Source organism: Urocampus carinirostris, chromosome 6 (assembly GCF_059441175.1).
Source record: "Urocampus carinirostris isolate Australia breed hairy pipefish chromosome 6, RoL_Ucar_1.0, whole genome shotgun sequence".
NCBI classification, from domain to species: domain Eukaryota; kingdom Metazoa; phylum Chordata; class Actinopteri; order Syngnathiformes; family Syngnathidae; genus Urocampus; species Urocampus carinirostris.
The window spans coordinates 27,777,987-27,796,706 of NC_142354.1; the positions used below are offsets into that span (position 1 = coordinate 27,777,987).

The window sequence follows — 18,720 nt, forward strand, 5'->3', positions numbered from 1 at the left end:
ACCTGAAATAAACTATTCAAACGAATAAGTTTCAATTAATTTCTCAACTTTTACGATGATATAAACAGAATAAATCCTTTTACAGGAGGAATTTTCAGTAATACTTGAATTAAGCAAACATTTTTATGTCATAATATGATTTTTCGGAAAATAAAAAAAGATAAACAGCAAAATTGTACATGGAAGATAAAAGATAACTTTTGCCATTTTGATAATTTCCTTTAAAACAAAATGATTTTTAATTGTCTGTCATAGCGGACATTTTTTTTCCTCATTTTAATTTTTTTTATCTAAAATATCCAAATGAAGAAAAATACATGGCATCTGCCAAATCAGGACGTTTTCTCATATTGAATAATGTCCCCATTTTACAAAAAGAAATAGGTATAAATATTGTAAGGTAATTGTTCAAAGGTTCCGTCTTATGGCTTAAGTCATCAAGTTTTGTAATTGGTGCGTGCAAGTGCGTTCCTTTCTTAAAATTCTCAAATAAAAACTTTGTTTATCATCTTATTGGGGGTTTCGGTTGGCATTTGGAATGTACTTTAAACAGTCTCCCATTTGTAATATGGTCTGGCCTTGAAAGAGTTAACTCGGCAGGCAGTTAAATAGCTTATATTAGTTACCTGCAGGATTGATTTTCCACTGGAATGAGCCCCTCTGGCAAAATGAATTTGCCCATCGCTTCGGTGGCCCGTTTGGCTTTGTGCTGTGTATTCATTCCACCTGCTTGTCACCTAATCATCAGTGACATTTATTCTATTTGCCAACAAACTAATTATTTCATTTTCTAGCATTGTATGTGTTGATGACAAACAGTTGTCATCATATGGTCATAAAACGATCACTCAAAATGACCGACATCAGGTCTAACCTTCCTCTGTGCACACACGCTCCGAAACAGTCCAAACTTTTAACAATAAGTTTGAAGCTATTTACTATTTATTTTTAATACAATCCGACTGTATCCACACAGCGATTATGAAAGAAAGATGAATTATGGAGGCAGATGAACAGTGTCATCAATCAGCTGTCAGTGGTGCTAATTAGCGCCTTCATTCTTGGATGCTATTCTTAGCCGCGGTCTTCCATCCTTAGCAACACAGCACCGAGCAGCTGACAGATGACCAAAGGGAGCTTGCAAACAGCTATCGTTTTAGGTTTGTTTTTTTTAATTGTGTCGCCTCTCAGATAACCTGTGGTTGAAGATTGCATAAGGTTTAATTCTGTTACGTTCGATTACTCAAACTGAAACATGTATGAATACATTTTACTGAACCGGTCTAAAATTAGGGATGGGTGCCATCAGGCTGTACTTAACCAAGACTCACCACAGGAAATGGTGCCCCTACGACCCTACTTGTTAGGGGTCCAACCAACCACCCAATCAACCATGACATAATAACCCGAATTTCTGTATCAATATTTTATCAATATGCAATATAGATGTGGAGTCAGGAGAGGCAGGTCAAGCTGTGCCTCACCTCTCATTGAGGTAAGATAAAATCAAAAACATATTAAAGGGTTATATGTATTAAAGTTTTTTTCTCATTTAACTTATTAATTTTTGGATTTTCTTTTTCAAAATGTCCAATTGGGATGAAATGTATTACTGGATGCAGAGTGAGGCATGGAATTCTCTTGCCTCATGGCAGAGGGCAATAATAAGACAAAATATTCAGATTTGGCGCACACCTTAGCTCCAAACAATAGAATTGTTATCAATCTTAGCAAGGTATCAGCAAGTCAAGCCGTCGCGTAATTCTTTCTCTAGTCGCATGGATTCTTTTTTAATAATGCAGGATTACGTACTTACTTTACTGACACTTTTATTCAAAAGTAGCAAGACATAAACTTGATTTATAAGTTAAGTTGAGACAATGAAACTTTTTTTTTCTACGCTACAGTTTATATTTTCACTTTTTGCTCTGTGAATAAAATCATTGAAAAGACGTGGGTTTATTTATCTTTTAATCTGGAGGTGTCTCACCAGACAGGAAGCTCACCGCATGTCACTGTTGTACAAGTGCAGGATTGATTTTCCACTGGAATGAGCCCCTCTGGCAAAATGAATTTGCCCATCACTTCGGTGGCCCGTTTGGCTTTGTGCTGTGTATTCATTCCACCTGCTTGTCACCTAATCATCAGTGACATTTATTCTATTTGCCAACAAACTAATTATTTCATTTTCTAGCATTGTATGTGTTGATGACAAACAGTTGTCATCATATGGTCATAAAACGATCACTCAAAATGACCGACATCAGGTCTAACCTTCCTCTGTGCACACACGCTCCGAAACAGTCCAAACTTTTAACAATAAGTTTGAAGCTATTTACTATTTATTTTTAATACAATCCGACTGTATCCACACAGCGATTATGAGGCAGTTTGATGTGACAGAAATTACTATTAAATTCAGTTCCAATCGAAAGCAGGGAAAAAACGGATTTAACAGTTGCTTTTTATTCAACAAAATAATTAACATCTATTTATTATTAAGGCTTGGGTTTTATCCCTTTTTATATAACCACAATTGAAATTCTCTCACTTACAATGCAAGTTTACAAAGGTTTTTCATGTTTCAGTAAAAAATGTAAAACTTTGCAAGACAGCATAGTGCCATTTTGAAGATAACCACATTTTCATCACCCTGAAAATATATCCACCTCCTAGTGTTTGTATTCATTTTTTCTTAACAATTTAAGAGAATAAAATACATATGTCAAGTCAAGTCAAGCAATTTGTATTTGTATAGCCCTTAATCACAAAGAGTCTCAATGGGCTGCACAGGTTATTGCAAACCACAGACTATTATTACACCATCTGCTGTTCCAAAACCTACATGAGGGCAAGGAAAAACTCCAAAACCTCAACATGACAAAAATGAAGAAACCTTGACAAAGGACCGTACATGTGGTAATCCCCCTCCCAGGATGACCAGGCTGCAATGGATGTTGCAATAACAAATAATACACAGATATTGTCAACAAAAATATAGATTATTCATATGCTACAGAGTAGAAGTGTGTTTTAAGCTTGGATTTAAACGTTTCCATTGAGGTTGCAGATCGGATCTCAGGGGGAAGGGCATTCCAAAGCACTGGTGCCCGGAGGGAGAACGCTTTCGAACCTGCGGAAATCTTCTTGGCTCTTGGAATCACTAGTAGACCAGCACTTTCAGAACGAAATATGTAAGCATTATGCACAGGGCCTAATAGTGATTTTGTTTAAAAAAAGGCCCTGTCAGTTAGACCTCTTAAAAACTGATTAATAATGATTGACTTTTTTAAAAGCGCAGGAGCTTTTGCATCACCTAGTAGTATCCGCGCATGCCGCTGCTAGGTGACATGGTTGTGCAGATGCTGCAGGAACTGGCCCCTGGTTGTTGTGTGCCCTGGAAAAACAGCCTGGCAGAAGTCGCAAACGTGCGACTGCATGGCAACATCAGACATGAGCAATCCACCCGGAAGACTCGGGAGGTCAAATCCAAGCAACTGACTTTCCGAAAGAGACACCTGTGGTGAATGCGACACATTTTGACAGTGTTGTGTTAAGTGACGAGTCCTGACATAGATAATTTACCCTCCTTGTGACATCAGGAGCCTTAACGCTGAGTTTGGGTGCATCTTCGAGCGGAAAACCAGATGAGCTTTTGTTTGGAGGGGGCACAAGCGCTTCCGGCTGCGCTGCTGGGCTGGGTTTATCTATTAGATTTCCTTGGAAATGTGCAATGATGTCTTGGACACGCTCGGCTGTCAAGTCTCCATGAGGAGCACCTGCAAAAACTGTGGTCATGGATTATGATCATAGTTTATTTTCAATGGTCTGGTTGAACCTTTTGCCTCCTGCAGGGTTGTCATGAGATGGTGTAACAGAGCTGCCTGTCGAAGACAAAGGGATTTCAGCCGAACAAACTCCCGGTAGAGTTCTCTGTATGCTGCCTCCATCTCACTTCATTGGTAATCAGCTGTGGGAACAAATCACTTAGATGATGATTTGTTATCGAGTTTTGCTGCATGAAGACTGAGGGAGGAAAGACTTATCCTTCTTCCACTATGTTATAATCAACATCCGGGTGTGGAGACGTGCGTTTGAGGTCTTTATTACAAGAAAACAAATTAATTAAATAAAACTGAATATTCTGGGCTTGTGAGTTCCGAACATGCATATAATGGTTTCTTGGGTGCACTTAAAAATGCCTAACAATCGTTTGTATACAAAAGTGGCAGAGCACAAAACTTAGTGGAAAATTCCCAAGGCAGCGGCTTCACACCAGTGCTTTGTTCGGACTCAACTTCACAGGTGGTTTGATAAGACTCAATAGTCTGCATGGTCTGCATTTATATAGCATTCAGGGATTCAGTTGGTTGCCCAAGGACACTTCGACATATAACACGGAGGAGCCGGGAATCGAACCTGCGATCTCTTGATCTCAAGACGAGCACTCTACCTCCTAAGCTAATGCCGCCCTAGACTCAAAGCCTCCCTCCCAACAATAAATCAAAATACCACTTAGAACAATGTAGACATTGTAGATAAACGGACATTTTGCAGTGAGAAGTGAACAAAACAAGAAGTAAATAAGACAATTGGAGTATATGTTCCTGTTGTTGCTATTTCCTCTAAATATGTATTTTGAGTAGTGCAAGGTTTCCTGATTTTGTCAAACTATTTCTCAGAACAAAAACATGTAAAAAAAATTAAACAAATGGCAGGACCAGAACAGGCAGTAGACCCAAACGCGTTTCACACAAAGCTTTAATAGGGAATCGAGGAAGTCAGGCGTGGGAAACAAACAACAGCGATCCGGTGCTCGCTAGGCAGGAGGAGCAGGAAGCCCTTGAGAACGGAACGTGGTCGGAGGACAGAAGCAAGTTGGGCAGCCGGGACGGGAGATCTGAGCGTGGTCGGAGGACGGAAGCAAGTCGGGCAGCCGGGACGGGAGATCGGAGCGTGGTTGGACGACGGAACAATTCAGCTTACCGGAGACGATTGAGGAGCCAGGGACGAACAAGTAGGAAACAGGACAGGACGGGACAGACGGGAGCCAGGTCTTGCCTTGCATGTGCGGAGGTTCGCTGACGGACTGACAAGGAGTGAATTAGAATGATGTGTTTAAATAGGAGGGGAACCAATCAGAAAACCGTGACAACTGGGGCCAAACGAGTGAGCGCAGGTGAGAGCAAGGGGTTAAATCTGTGAATATGATAAATATTCCCAGTATAAAAATGAGATACAACATGTTTAAGAAGAGAGCCCTAGTATACGGTTTAAAATGCAATTATTAATATTACTATTATCATCATTATTATTTTACTTTATTTCATTTTCTCATTTTCTGATTTACTTTCTTTTGGACTTCTGCAGCACTTTCTGTTTCCTTGAAAATTGTTAACTTTGTTTCATGATGAAACAGCAAATCAAAATGAACATTTTCTTGCCAATTTTGTCTGTAATGATGCCCCATACAAATGATTGCTAAGCTAGTTTGCCCCTTAAACTTTAAACTTTCTAATCATTAGCTGGCAAAAGGTTCACTAGCATACCATAATATAGCATATTCTTACATAACATAACACAGCATTTCATAAAGTAGAACAGCATAACATAATATAAAATAGCATTGCATATCATTGCTTAGCATGGAAGAGCAAAGCATAGCATTATACAACAATACAGTATATATATATATATATATATATATATATATATATATATATATATATATATATATATATATATATATATATATATATATATATATATATATATATATATATATATATATATATATGGTTGGGTAGGGTTACTTTTACTTGATTACTTTCAATTACTTTTGGATTACTTCAATACAATACCAAATATGCTAATAAAAGGCACAAGAAACTAAATATGAATAAAATGACTAAATTTAGTGTAGGCCTGGGGAGTAACGGAACACATGAAACGGCAAAAATGATGTTGGCAAGCTGTTTGGATTTATTTTAATTTTGTTTCTGTCGCATTTTATGTTAGTTTTGCCGGAGATCAAAGAGATCAAAGCCAGGAGAGAAAGCTTACCACGTGTTGTGAGTCATAATTTTATTCATTTTTATTGCTGCCTGGTCATCCTGGGAGGGGGATTACCACATGTACGGTCCTTTCTCAAGGTTTCTTTTGTCTTTTATTAGCATATTTGGTATTGGAGTAATCCAAAAGTAATTGAAAGTAATCAAGTTAAAGTAACCCTACCCAACCCTGTATATATAGCATAGCCTCACAGCATTAATTAGTTTATTGATAATTAATACAAAATAAAGTTCTTCTTGATTCATATGATTCAACTTAGTATGCAGTGGAGACATTAAGACATTTTCATTGTAGTTAAACTGACAGGTTTTAATTTAGTGATTAAACATCAATCATCAATTAAAAAAAAGACATCAGCAACTTGGGCTGTGACTAAACATAAAGATGAATATAGATTGTGATATTTGAGTAAAAACAAGATTTTTAGCGTGTTTCAGTAGAGATTTACTAACCTCAAATTGCGCTTCAATAGTCCACTCTGTAAAGCCACTTTCATGTCATTAAGACAAAATAAACAAGCACTGTAGCTAAATTAATTCTGACTATTCTCCAATGCCGCCAGCAAAGTCAAAGGGAAGTTGAGAAGAAGAATTAAGGAAGTGAAAAGCATTTTTGTAAAAGAGGATTTTATCGGATAAGTCAGAAAATATTTTTAGAATGATTTGTCGTACTGGGCCTCTACGGATTTGCTTTGAGAGCAAATGAAAATATTCGTTTTTGCAGTAAAAGCTGAAATCACGATCCTAAAACAGATCCTTAAATTAGTTATCCTTTTTTTCTTCTTTTTTTCATAATTTAAGTGGTAAGGCAAATACTTACTTGTGCCGCTCTCTTCCAGTTTGCAGCTCATAATGCAGAACTCAGTCTGTGTTCTGCTTTTCTTTGGGCGCTGTAAATCATTTCCCTTAATCTGTTGATTATATATATATATTTTAATGGCCTAGTACTATTAATTATATTCCAGTTCAATGTGTTCACTGCCAGTTTAGCTAAATTGTATCTTTGACTACTGCAGCTGTCTATGGTAGCCTAGCTTAAAGTGATCTTGAATGTCTATAGCTGCCTTTAGCAGTAATGATTTAATTGTACTAAATTCACTGAATGTTCCCTGGTTAATAATAACTCTCATTTAGATCAATCAAATGTTCTTTGGGTAGGGAGAAAAGGAGGTAATTGTACATGAAATGTTTGTGTACAACACTTTGAGTTGCACGCCATTGCCTGAAAAGTGCCATACAAATACATTTCAATTTTGTTTGCTTTTACTTCTTGTTTGGTTAACAGTAATTTTGCAGATGATAAGTGACGGCAGACTAAACAAATTTTGGATCAGGTTACTGTTCTCCGGTTATGTTATTGTTTTTTTAATTCATTCTTTGGAAACCCAATCAGGCAAAAGACATTAAGATGATTTTTCACTCAAGTCAAATCAAAGTGCTGTTAGAAAATTGAGGAAAAATCAGTAAATTATGTGAAATAGTGAAGTGAAAATAAAAGTCACACTGGCAGGCAATCTTTCTGAATAATAATTAGCATTTTTTAGATTTCAAGTAATATTTTCTTTTTTATGAGAAAATGATATTTGAAATGAATGAAAAATAAATTGCAAACATATTTTATCACAGTCAGACCTCTATAATTGATTGTAATCCATAAACAACCTCACAAGTAAATATGATTTATCTTTTCTGAAAATCTATATTACAGCATACTATGCTTTACAAAGTCGCTTTCTTTTTGCTCATTTATCCATCTGTCTACCTACCTATCCATCTATCTATCTATCTATCTATCTATCTATCTATCTATCTATCTATCTATCTATCTATCTATCTATCTATCTATCTATCTATCTATCTATCTATCTATCTATCTATCTATCTATCTATCTATCTATCTATCTATCTATCTATCTATCTATCTATCTATCTATCTATCTATCTATCTATCTATCTATCTATCTATCTATCTATCTATCTATCTATGTATCTATCTATCTACCTGTCTGTCTGTCTGTCTGTCTGTCTGTCTGTCCGTCTGTCCGTCTGTCTGTCTGTCTGTCTGTCTGTCTGTCTGTCTGTCTGTCTGTCGGTCGGTCGGTCGGTCTGTCGGTCTGTCTGTCTGTCTACTGTTCTTACTGTTTGAGTACTCACCAATACCAACGCTCAGTACTGATACCAAGAGATATCTCCCTCAAAACAATAAATCGTAATTAAAAAGGGCACTATTTCCCATTTGAATTGCGTGAAATGAATGAGTTTTTTTCTTTTCATTTTTAATCTGTAGTTCCTTGTTCAAAAAGGGCAAAGTAGTGATATCCTTTTAGTACCGGTGCCTAAAAATAACCAATTCATGGTGTACTGATGTTTTGCCATTCTTTAAAGTTCGGGATGTTTCATTCTTCATTTTTCAAATAGATACCGATATCTTTAATATTCATCGGAACCGATCCCAGATACCAATATCACAATGATTCTCTCTGTCTCTCCTTTTTACTCTCTCTCTGTCTTACTCGCTTTCTCTCTCTTTCTCTTTCTCTCTCTCCTTCTATCCCTTTCTCTCTCTCTCTCTCTCTCTCTCTCTCTCTCTCTCTCTCTCTCTCTCTCTCTCTCTCTCTCTCTCACTCTCTCTCTCTCTCTCTCTCTCTCTCTACCTCTCTGTCTCTCTCACACACAAACACACACTCTCCTTGTTCTTCTCTCTCTCTTTCTCTACCTTCTGTCTCTCTTTCTACCAATCTTTTTCTCTCTCTCTTTTTTTCTCCCTCTCTCACACACACTCTCCATGTCCCTCTCTCTCCCCCTTCTCTCTCTCTCTCCCTCTCTCTCTAGGCTAACCAGTTATTGCAAAATATGAATGACGAATTCATAATAATGATGACAAAAATCTTTTTTTTTTTATCATGTTTACAGAAATTCCAAACATTTTACTGTTAGTCAGACCGCATGATCTGGGCGCGGCTGGTGACTGCATATCCAGAGCACAAGTGTGAGTCATTGGCACAACTTTTATTAAGACGAAAGGATGGAAGCCCTGCTTGAAGCTGATATCGGTTTAAAAATAACGCTGTTTAATGCGACTGAGTCCGATGAGTGGCAGACTACTTTGACATCAATGCACTTGAGTGCCAATCCCTCTTTCATACCCACTTCTCCCCTTGAGTTTGCAGCCAGTACCTTGTGATCCCCCTTGTACTTGCCAGTCTCATTCAGTTACATAATTTTCTGTTTAAGGAACATGGGGAGATTCACACTTTTGTGGATTGGGGTGCAGTGGACAGACACATTTGGGGGGAAAAGCAGCGCTGGCAGCTAATTTTGCCTCTTTTAAATATCAATTCGTGATTTTTTTTTTATTTCAATCAATATTTGTTGTACAGTAAGAACAAAATAACTGAGAAAAATAACTAGAAATAAAATTGCTAAGCTTTTTTCCATCTTCACAACATTGCCAAAATTCGCCCTATGCTGTCTCAGTCGTATGCAGGGTTTAAATTCATGCGTTTGTTACTTGCCGTCTTGATTACTGTAATGCACTACTCCCCGGTCTCCCGAAGTCCAAACTCAAGAGCCTTCAGCTGGTACAAAATGCTGCAGCGAGGATTTTCACTAAGACAAAAACGTTTGATCCCGCTACACCGATTTTAGCTAACCCGCATTGGCTCCCTGTTAGCTTAAGATGTGATTTTAAGGTTCTGTTGGTAGTATACAAAATCATGTATGGACTTGCTACCTTATACCCTTCAGATTTGATTTCCCCCTATGTTCCAATCCGGCGCCCTCACTCTGAATATGCTGGTTTACTAGTGATCCCAAGAGCCAACAAGCGATCCGGAGGTTATACTAAATTATACTTGGTGTAATTCAAATATCTTTAAAATTTAGAAGAATTTATTTTTAAAAAAATCTGGTAACTTAGATTTAGTTTTTAATATATGAAATCAAAAAAGGAGATTTTTCTTTGTTCTTTTATTTTGTTTGGTTTTACAAGGAAAATAATAAAATATATTTACAGTGATTATAAATTATCTGATATCGCATATGCAATACTTTTTCCCTATTTGATGTATATTTATGCTGTTTTTATTCAAATATTCTTGAAATAAATTTTGAAAACAGAAGAAGAATATTGCATATGAGCCTAATTATGTGCCAATGGAACAAGACAATATGACATGAAAAGTTGGTGATTTTACTTTTTTTTCCACATTGTTTTCTAATTGGAAAATTGTGAGTTCGTTTAATCGTGTTTCTGCCACAGACAAGTGCTAAAAGAACTGCTGAGAGTACAAGTCAAGCTGCAAGTTTTATATTGAAAGTCTCCGCCACTAACTATCTACTTTCTATTAATATAAGTCTTAATATATGATCTTTGGAGCACATTTGTAACACCATCAGGTGTGTCATGTTACTAGGATGTTAAAAAGGCCTCACATGGTAATAAACATGAGAATATGCTCTCCATATATATTTTCAAAACCTATGTACTCTTCAGGTTTCGATTTTGGGTAATCCTTCCGACAGCAGTTGAGGCACTAAGATTCGCACGTAGTCGCTACAAATCCTGGTAACATAACACCGAGTTGCAGTGATGGCGGTGAGAACTAATAACGCAATTTCGCCTGGCCGCTAACTATGAAAACTTTTGACACAAAACATTTGCGCCGCTATTTTTGACCGCCGCTCTTGTTCCCGGGTACTTACTTGGCACGTTGTCGCTTCTAGTATCCCTGGAGTAAAGGACAACAGAGGATGCTTCAAAGGGAAGGTACACATACAGTAAATTGTATTAAATAGGGTTCACATCCATGTATTTCTTCAGGGTCATTTTATGTATTGTCTGAGCATCTAAAACAGGCATGTCAAACACACGGCTTGGATGATTTGATTTCTGAGTTTGTTAAAAAAAGAAGCAAGTCTTGAAGTCCTTTCAAAGTTATGATTTATTGAATAAATGCGAGCCAACATCTTTTTAGAGGGCAGTGTTGAGTTTGTATAGCGTGGTGAGTTCTTTGTTGTAAAATTGCATTCACCCAGCTGTTAAACTAAACCAGTCAATACATTTAATTGCAAATATTGTTTTGGAATAAATTCATACATGCCAACCTCCAAATACGAGATTAATTTCTTTTTGGATCGTGCTTTTATCTGGAATTGCCCGTATTTGGAACAAATTTACAAAATAACTGAAAATCAATTAATTCGTCCAGGCCTTCTAAAAGCATCCGAGTTAACCCTAAATAGCTATTAAACATTTTGCCTTTTACTAAATACATATTCAAATAGTAGCATAAAAGTACAGTCATAACATAAATAAGATTAGAATGTAATGACTTTGAACCTCGGCATCTAATGATGTCATCTGGAAATATTCGTAATCTGTCGGGCAAAAATATTTGCTTGAGAAACATCTTGTATCTCGAATTTCTCGTAACTCGAGTAGCTCGTATGAATTGGTCTCACTATATTTAATATATATCTTATTATACACAATATGTGTAGTGAGATTTTCAATGCAATTGTTGTGCTTGTGACTTGAATAATAATAATAACTTATAAGTAACTCTCTCTATATATATAAATGCAGATCATTTCATTTCATTTCATATATCAGGTATATCAGACATAAAACCTGCGAGCCTCGCCCATTGGATGATATAATCCGACACGCCATAAATTATGTCAAAAAAGAAGCGGGACTCTGGGTCATTTATATTGAAAGGTATGATTTTTTTAAATAAATGCAAACCAAATGCTCCCTCTGTTTACTAGAAAACCTAAAGGGTAAACACTTGGCTCTGGTAGTGGCCTAGTAGTTTTATCTGACGGAGTCTAATCTGATTGCCCATACACTGCTAAAATGTTTATTTTGAATCTCTCTTCATTCAATTAAAACCAGTATGAAAATTAAGGCAAGCGTTTCTGCATTCAGTCAACTGCTAAACTAAAACAGTTGATGCATTAAGTCAAGTCAAGTCAAGTCAAATTTATTTATATAGCCCTTAATCACAAAAATGTCTCAAAGGACTGCACAGGATTACAGTTACAAAATTACACAATTACCTGATCTTAAACCAGATCAAACATAAAAATCGTTTTTTTCCTATTGATTGTGAATAGATATTTTATGCTTACAAAATATCCCCTTTCATCCATGACCATAATATGTAGGGTAGGCTACTAAAGCATAATACCTAAAAACTACAGTAAGCTTAAAATCTTAAGTTTACATTCTTTTTCTTATCCGGCTCGCCTGAGAACAGAAAGTCTGATATCCAGCCCCAGATCCAAACTGAGTTTGACGTCCTTGGTTTACATCAAGTAGTTAGATTTTTTTTTTAACCTACCAATTATATTCAGTTACATTAAGATCAGGCTCTTTGAGGACTACCATCACACTGATGTGGCCCCCTGTGAAAATGAGGTTTTGTACTTGGTGCGTTGGCTCTGACCTTGAACTCCTCCTTGCACACATAAACTCTGCCACCCTTACGTTGCACTTGATCCATGTGTTGGGCATCGAACGGGGCGGGGGCGCTCTCTGAAGTGTGCGTATTAGTGTTGGTGGTGGGGGCTTCGCTGTGAATAACTCGTGGGCCGGGAACTGTCATCTGCCAGCGCAACACAATCTGCCCTGTCAATCTGGATTTATAATTGTAACATTCTCATGTTTTTTGGCCGAGCCGAGAGAAGTTTCCAACATGGTGAGAAGCGCACATGAACACACGCTGAAAGCGATATGCTTTTTATCTCGCATTGGTCCTCTCAAGCTGCTGTGGGCTATAATTGTAATACAGTATGTCTTAACTGTATTGCACCTGTACAATTGACCCAGCCTATGAAATACTGATTAGTAAGTCAGTCCGTCTGTCAGTCGATTGGGGGGGGGGGTTTAAGGGTTATTGTTCTTTCTTCTTTATTCATTATCCATTATCCGTTATCGGTCAGTTCATAATACGCTACAAAGCCTAGGAGCCGGGACTCTTACTCTCAGCCAAAAGGCCAAGCTAAGGTCCTAGAGTATATCAACCAGCACTCTGCTTTTCTTCGGCAAACCCTCAGGACCTCTGCAAAAAAGGTGTAAGCAACCTGGTGGGGTAACGGAATACAGTGCTGTTCAAAATAATAGCAGCTCAATATGACAAACCAGAACATTCCAGGTTTCAGGGTATTTTTTTCTTTCTATATGCCAAACAAGTTACCAGTGGGTGCAGTAGATTCTCAGAAAACAAAGAAGACCCATGATTCATAATAGGCAGGCTCCGAAGGCTGTGCAATTGGGAAAACAATTCAAAGGGGTGTGTTCAAAAATATAGCAGTGTCTGCTGTTGACTGTACAAACCTAAAAGTATTTTGCTTTACCCCCAAAATGGTAGGATTTAGCAATCCGATTTAGTTGCATGACCACAGTTTTTTATAACTGCTTCACCAGAATTGTGAGCGCACGCCACCTTTGCCGTTTTGCATCCAAAGTAACGCATCGCTTTTGATGCGCTGAACATATCGGCAGAAAAAATAATTAGTTAGATTAACCCGTTACTAATAAAGTAATGCCGTTATGGAACAGCGTTATTTGTCCTCATAACTACTCAAGACTCAATAACCATACCGGGCTGAAATGAGCACTATTGAACGTACCTAGAAATTTCGAATTCTCGTTTTTATTTTAATTTTCAACTGGGATAAATTCAAGTTTAAATCTAAATAACATGACAGAGCGGGAATCTTAAACAATGAGCTACTAGGATATGTTATTTTCTGGAAATTATTTGAAATAAAAAAGGCTGCAGATGACGCTGACCACCAGGCTTATATCACATGTTTCTATTGACTTAAAAGTTAGTTATTTTGAATGTTTGGATCCTAAGTTTACTGCAGATCTTCAGGCACTATTAAAATACTTTACTGTCAAACTTTCACATCAAAGACACAAAAACAAGCGTTGTTAAATGGGTAAGTTGCAAACAGATCCCAGGCAACCTCCAGTATCGCCCCACCCCCACTTCAGAATGATAATTCACTTACAAGTTAATACATTGGGGAGCAAAAGAGCTTTAGCCGGTGTTGTGGGGTGTACGGGTATCACAGGGATGGCACGGCCATCTGACGTCTGCCAGGTCGTTTATCAGCGGATTCGCTCGGCTAGAGAGACACGATCAAATTACAGACGTTTCTATGGGCTCAACAATGGCTGTCTATAAATAAACTCACAGAGGGCTTTCCACACTCAAAAACACGCCTACGCTTCAAACCAGAGGGAGCATATGACCAAACATATGTGTGTAATAATCAACAGGGAAATTGAAAGTTGGAGCCCAATACTAAGACGTGCATCTTTGTTTTTTACCGAACTTGGAAATTAAACGGGGGAGGTCAATACAGAGATGTCCCTACAGAATACAAAGCAGTTTCCCAAAGATATTTGCGTCTCTCTCCATCAATAAGTGATAGGTGAACATCTTTAGAAACTAACCTAATAGCTTCCCTTCCACTGCGACAAGCCACTCCCTCAAATGACCATGAACAATCCATGCAAATGCATGGGATTTACTTGGCCGTGTTAATAAAACTACAATATGATTTTAGATGTAAAACTTCATTGAGAACTTTTACCTGATTTTTTTTTCCAACGTTGTTCATTAAAATAATAATTAGAAGCAGGAGAAATGGTCCTAATATTGACCCCTGTGGGACCCCAAGTTTAATAATAATAATAGTTTCTATCAAAGTTTTCTTGCTGCTGGAATCCGAACAGGTCTGTTTATCTAGAACAGGTTGTTATTATTATAATTACTGTTTTACTTCACACAAAGAAAAGTAGATGTTTAACCAAATACATTATAATATTCATTGTAATAAGAAAATGGATTTGTCCCTTGCGTCGAATAGTTGTGTACATTTGATTAAAATAAGATGAGTATATAAATAAGTAAAATACAACCAATTATTTGTTTTTATTAAGTTTTTTGTCTTAAGATATACAGTATATAATAATCATTGGAATCACAAGTATTTGGCGTATTTTTTCTGGTCCAATATTATGGCACTATTTCTTTTAATTTCCTTTTTTTAATTTTAAAGTGAGAACAATTGTTTTTTTTAAGTATCCGATTGATTAGAATAGATAATACACAGCAAATAATTTTTCTCATCTTTTTTCTCCCAAATTAAACAGTAATACATACTAAAATAAGAAAAATAATCAGTGTTTTTGTTCTTGTTGTTTTTATAGTCCTACATTTTGACAGATTCATTTTCCATTTCCTTTTAGCTTCTTTAATAAGAACAATAAGAACATTTATTTAGAAAAATGTATTACATTGACCATATATTATAACAAGTATGTCTTATATGACTGTGCATTCAAGTATGATTTTTCAAATTTGAGTCACAAAACAGTAGCATTATTAGCATTTTTTTCTTTTTTTAAATGCTAATTCTTGAGATTTAAAAAAAAAAAGATTAAAAAGGCTAAAAAACAGAGTTCCATATATCACCAATATTATCGTTTGCTCATTTTAAGAATCAAGGGGAGAGGACAGTGTCAGCGGTAGAAGTGAAGCAAAGTGTTCTAGTTTAGCAATGATGTAATTTTTATATTTCATTTAAAATCTCAAAATACATCTTGACTGAATGGGGTTAATTGCCGTACCTTTTGACACAAAGTTGGCTAACGTTAATTAATGGTGTAGTATATAATTGTAACATAAAACGTCACCAAATACAATTGGAATTCCTGTCGCTGTGTATGACGCTCATATAGCATAGCCCTCAATTCCAACTATGCAAAATACCTCCCTCACTTATAGATTTTAATGCAATATATTTCTATGATAGATGATTCAACGATTAACAAATCACCATGACAAGCAAGTCACACGCACATATATGTGAATGCACATATGTTTGGTGTGAACATAAATCCATGGGTACACTTTCCTAGCCAGTGTCCAAACACTGCGTCTCGTATGACAGAGAAGAGTTCTTGAGTTGAAAAGCAGACAGCAAATCTTGATGACACAGTTCCAACTTAAAAAAAAAAAAAAACGGGCACTAAGAGAATATCGCTGTGAATGCAAAAATGATACAAATAGCACGAATAGCTGCAGATTTTTACAAGAGCATACTTACCGTAAATTCCGGACTATAAGCCGCTACTTTTTCCCCTAACTTATTCAGAGATGCGGCCAATTTATGTAATTTTTATAACAGCCGATAGTGGCGCTCGAGTGTTGCTACCATTAACTGCCCTGTCAAAGCTATATTATTATCATTAAAGCTTTGAAAACTCTCTCGGTGTACCGTCTTTCTTTGTAAATATGTGTAACCCATGTATAATATGTATTTGCAACTGTATATTTTTGTAATGTATTTATTTGTATTTATTTCAGACACTTATTCTGATATATTTTGCACGGATGAATGAAAAATGAGGGGCGGAACAAACGCGGGGTGCCGAGTTTAAGTGGGGACCGCTAAAGGTGAGGGACAGACAAGGAATGAAGAGGGGGTAAAAAGTTGGTAAAGAAAAAGGAGTTGCATGAGTAAATGTGTCCATCTGATATATTTTCCCCACCCTTACCTGGAAATATACACTTTTTTCATTGAATTACTTTCAACGGGACCTGGACTCTGCAGGTCTGCATCAAACCTTAAGTACCGGTATCATTTTCCGTTCATTTCGCCGGCTGTGATTTTTAGACTGTGGACTTTAATGAAGGAATATGAGCTTGCTCTGTCCACTCCGCGCATCGGCCCGGTATTGCAGTACCTCCGGGAACGGTGCATTCGCAATGATCGCAGCAAGGCTTTAGGGCTAGGACCTTAGCTTGGCCTTTTGGCTGAGAGTAAGTGTCCCGGCTCCTAGGCTTTGTAGCGTATTATGAACTGACCGATAACGGATAATGGATAATGAATAACGAAGATAGATCAATAACCCTTAAAAACCCCAAAACCCCACTTTAATTTTTATGCCTAAAAGAAACATGCTGTTACAACTGGACCGAGCCATCTTTCGCTTTGTCTGGGGCTCAAAGTGGGAAATGATAAAAAGAGATACAATGAAAAAGAAAAAGGAAAAAGGGGGGAAGGGAGTGCCTGACCTCCAGCTTTTCCTGGGAAGCAAATATGTCTCTCTCCACTTCCAAAACGCTGTGGGCCCACCCAACAACCCGAAAAGTCAAGCAATGACCCGGTTTTGGATGGGCTCATATTTGCGGAAGCTAAAGCTTGTAACAGACAATCGTTTGATTCCAGTTTCGTTTAACTTGCCACCAACACATCTCTTTATTCGGGATTTTTTGAAGAAGTTTGATTTGGAAACACAAGAATGTCACACTTTACAAAACCACAGGGCCCTTATTGCTATCGTGCAAGAGCGAGCTACAGTAAGCCCTGTGCGGGGGCTTGCGTTTGGCGAATCCACAACGGTTTGGAGCAACGTCAATCATCCTGCCCTCCCAAACAGACTACGAGACTTGTCATGGATGGTGGCTCATGAAGTTCTCCCAGTCAGAGCTGTAATGCACCACCGAGGAATGTCAGCGACTTCGACGTGCCCTCGACCTGGCTGTGGCGCCCAGGAGTCGGTGAGGCACCTTTTTTGTGAGTGCAGCGCTGCCCAGGTCTTGTGGACAATGGCCGAACAACTAGGAAAGTTCCCGGACTTGCCAGCAGGAGAGGTCCCTGATGCACAGTACGTGCTTTACGGGGTGAGTCGGTCGAGGAGGCCTCGGAACGACTTTGCCAGGGACTGGCTCACTCTCGCCGCCATCAAGGACGCCATCTGGACCTCCAGAAACCTGCTGGTATGGAGGTGCAGGCAGATCCCCCCCGTGGCTGTGCTCCAAATGGCTGCAGATACCATACAATCTGCGAGCGGCGGGCCTAGGACGCAGCCATAAAGAAGACTCGTCTGCACCCACCCGGAGGGGGGAGCCGGAGCTAAAGAAGACTCGTCTGCACCCACCCGGAGGGGGGAGCCGGAGCTACACTGTGGGAGTCCCGGCAGCAACGGCCTGGGTTGTGGAACCCAGAAGGGAGAGGACCCACGCAGAAGGGAGAGGACCCACACAGAGGACTGGAAGAATGCTGCTTGGGAGGGTGGGATGGCAGAGCTATGCCCTTGCACAATAGTATTGCCTTTTACACGCTGGTAAACTACTGTTAAAAGAAAATAACTCTGAAATTGTTTAATTGATGTTGAAAATGTCAGGAAAAAATGTTAAAACGTCATATCGTCACGTCATATTGTCAGATATAAAAAAATTGTGAATATGCTTGATGGCTGTGTTTTGCTGCTGTTGGTGTCGGTGGATTTGTTCAGACCGAGGACAATCGACTTTGGCCTGGACGGATCTATTGACACTAACAAAGATGTTATATAATGAAATTGTGAATATGTTTGATTTTCGAGAAGGTTTGTTCAAACCTCACTTTGTGTTTGCTGTTAAAAACGTAATATTGGAATATAATATTGTGAATGTGCTTAATTGCTGTTGAGATTGTCATGATTGTTTTCTGTTTTTAGTGTCAATAAATTTGTTCAAACCAAAAAAAACATTTAGTTTCAATCTCCTAGAACGATGCAATGCCGATTGTGGTAGGTCTGTTAAAAAAAACATACCTGAACCAACTGGGTGGTAGGACA

General features: G+C 37.9%; 1 protein-coding gene across 1 annotated transcript; it reads right to left on the reverse strand.

The window, feature by feature from the left end:
* Positions 1-2,497: 2,497 nt before the first annotated feature.
* On the reverse strand, positions 2,498-6,645 carry LOC148364465 (uncharacterized). Its single transcript, XM_088337207.1, is given in 4 exon segments — positions 2,498-3,540; positions 3,542-3,779; positions 3,839-3,970; positions 6,525-6,645. Coding segments are annotated over 3 exon segments (549 nt in total). The 5' UTR covers positions 3,951-3,970; positions 6,525-6,645; the 3' UTR covers positions 2,498-3,341.
* Positions 6,646-18,720: the final 12,075 nt, after the last annotated feature.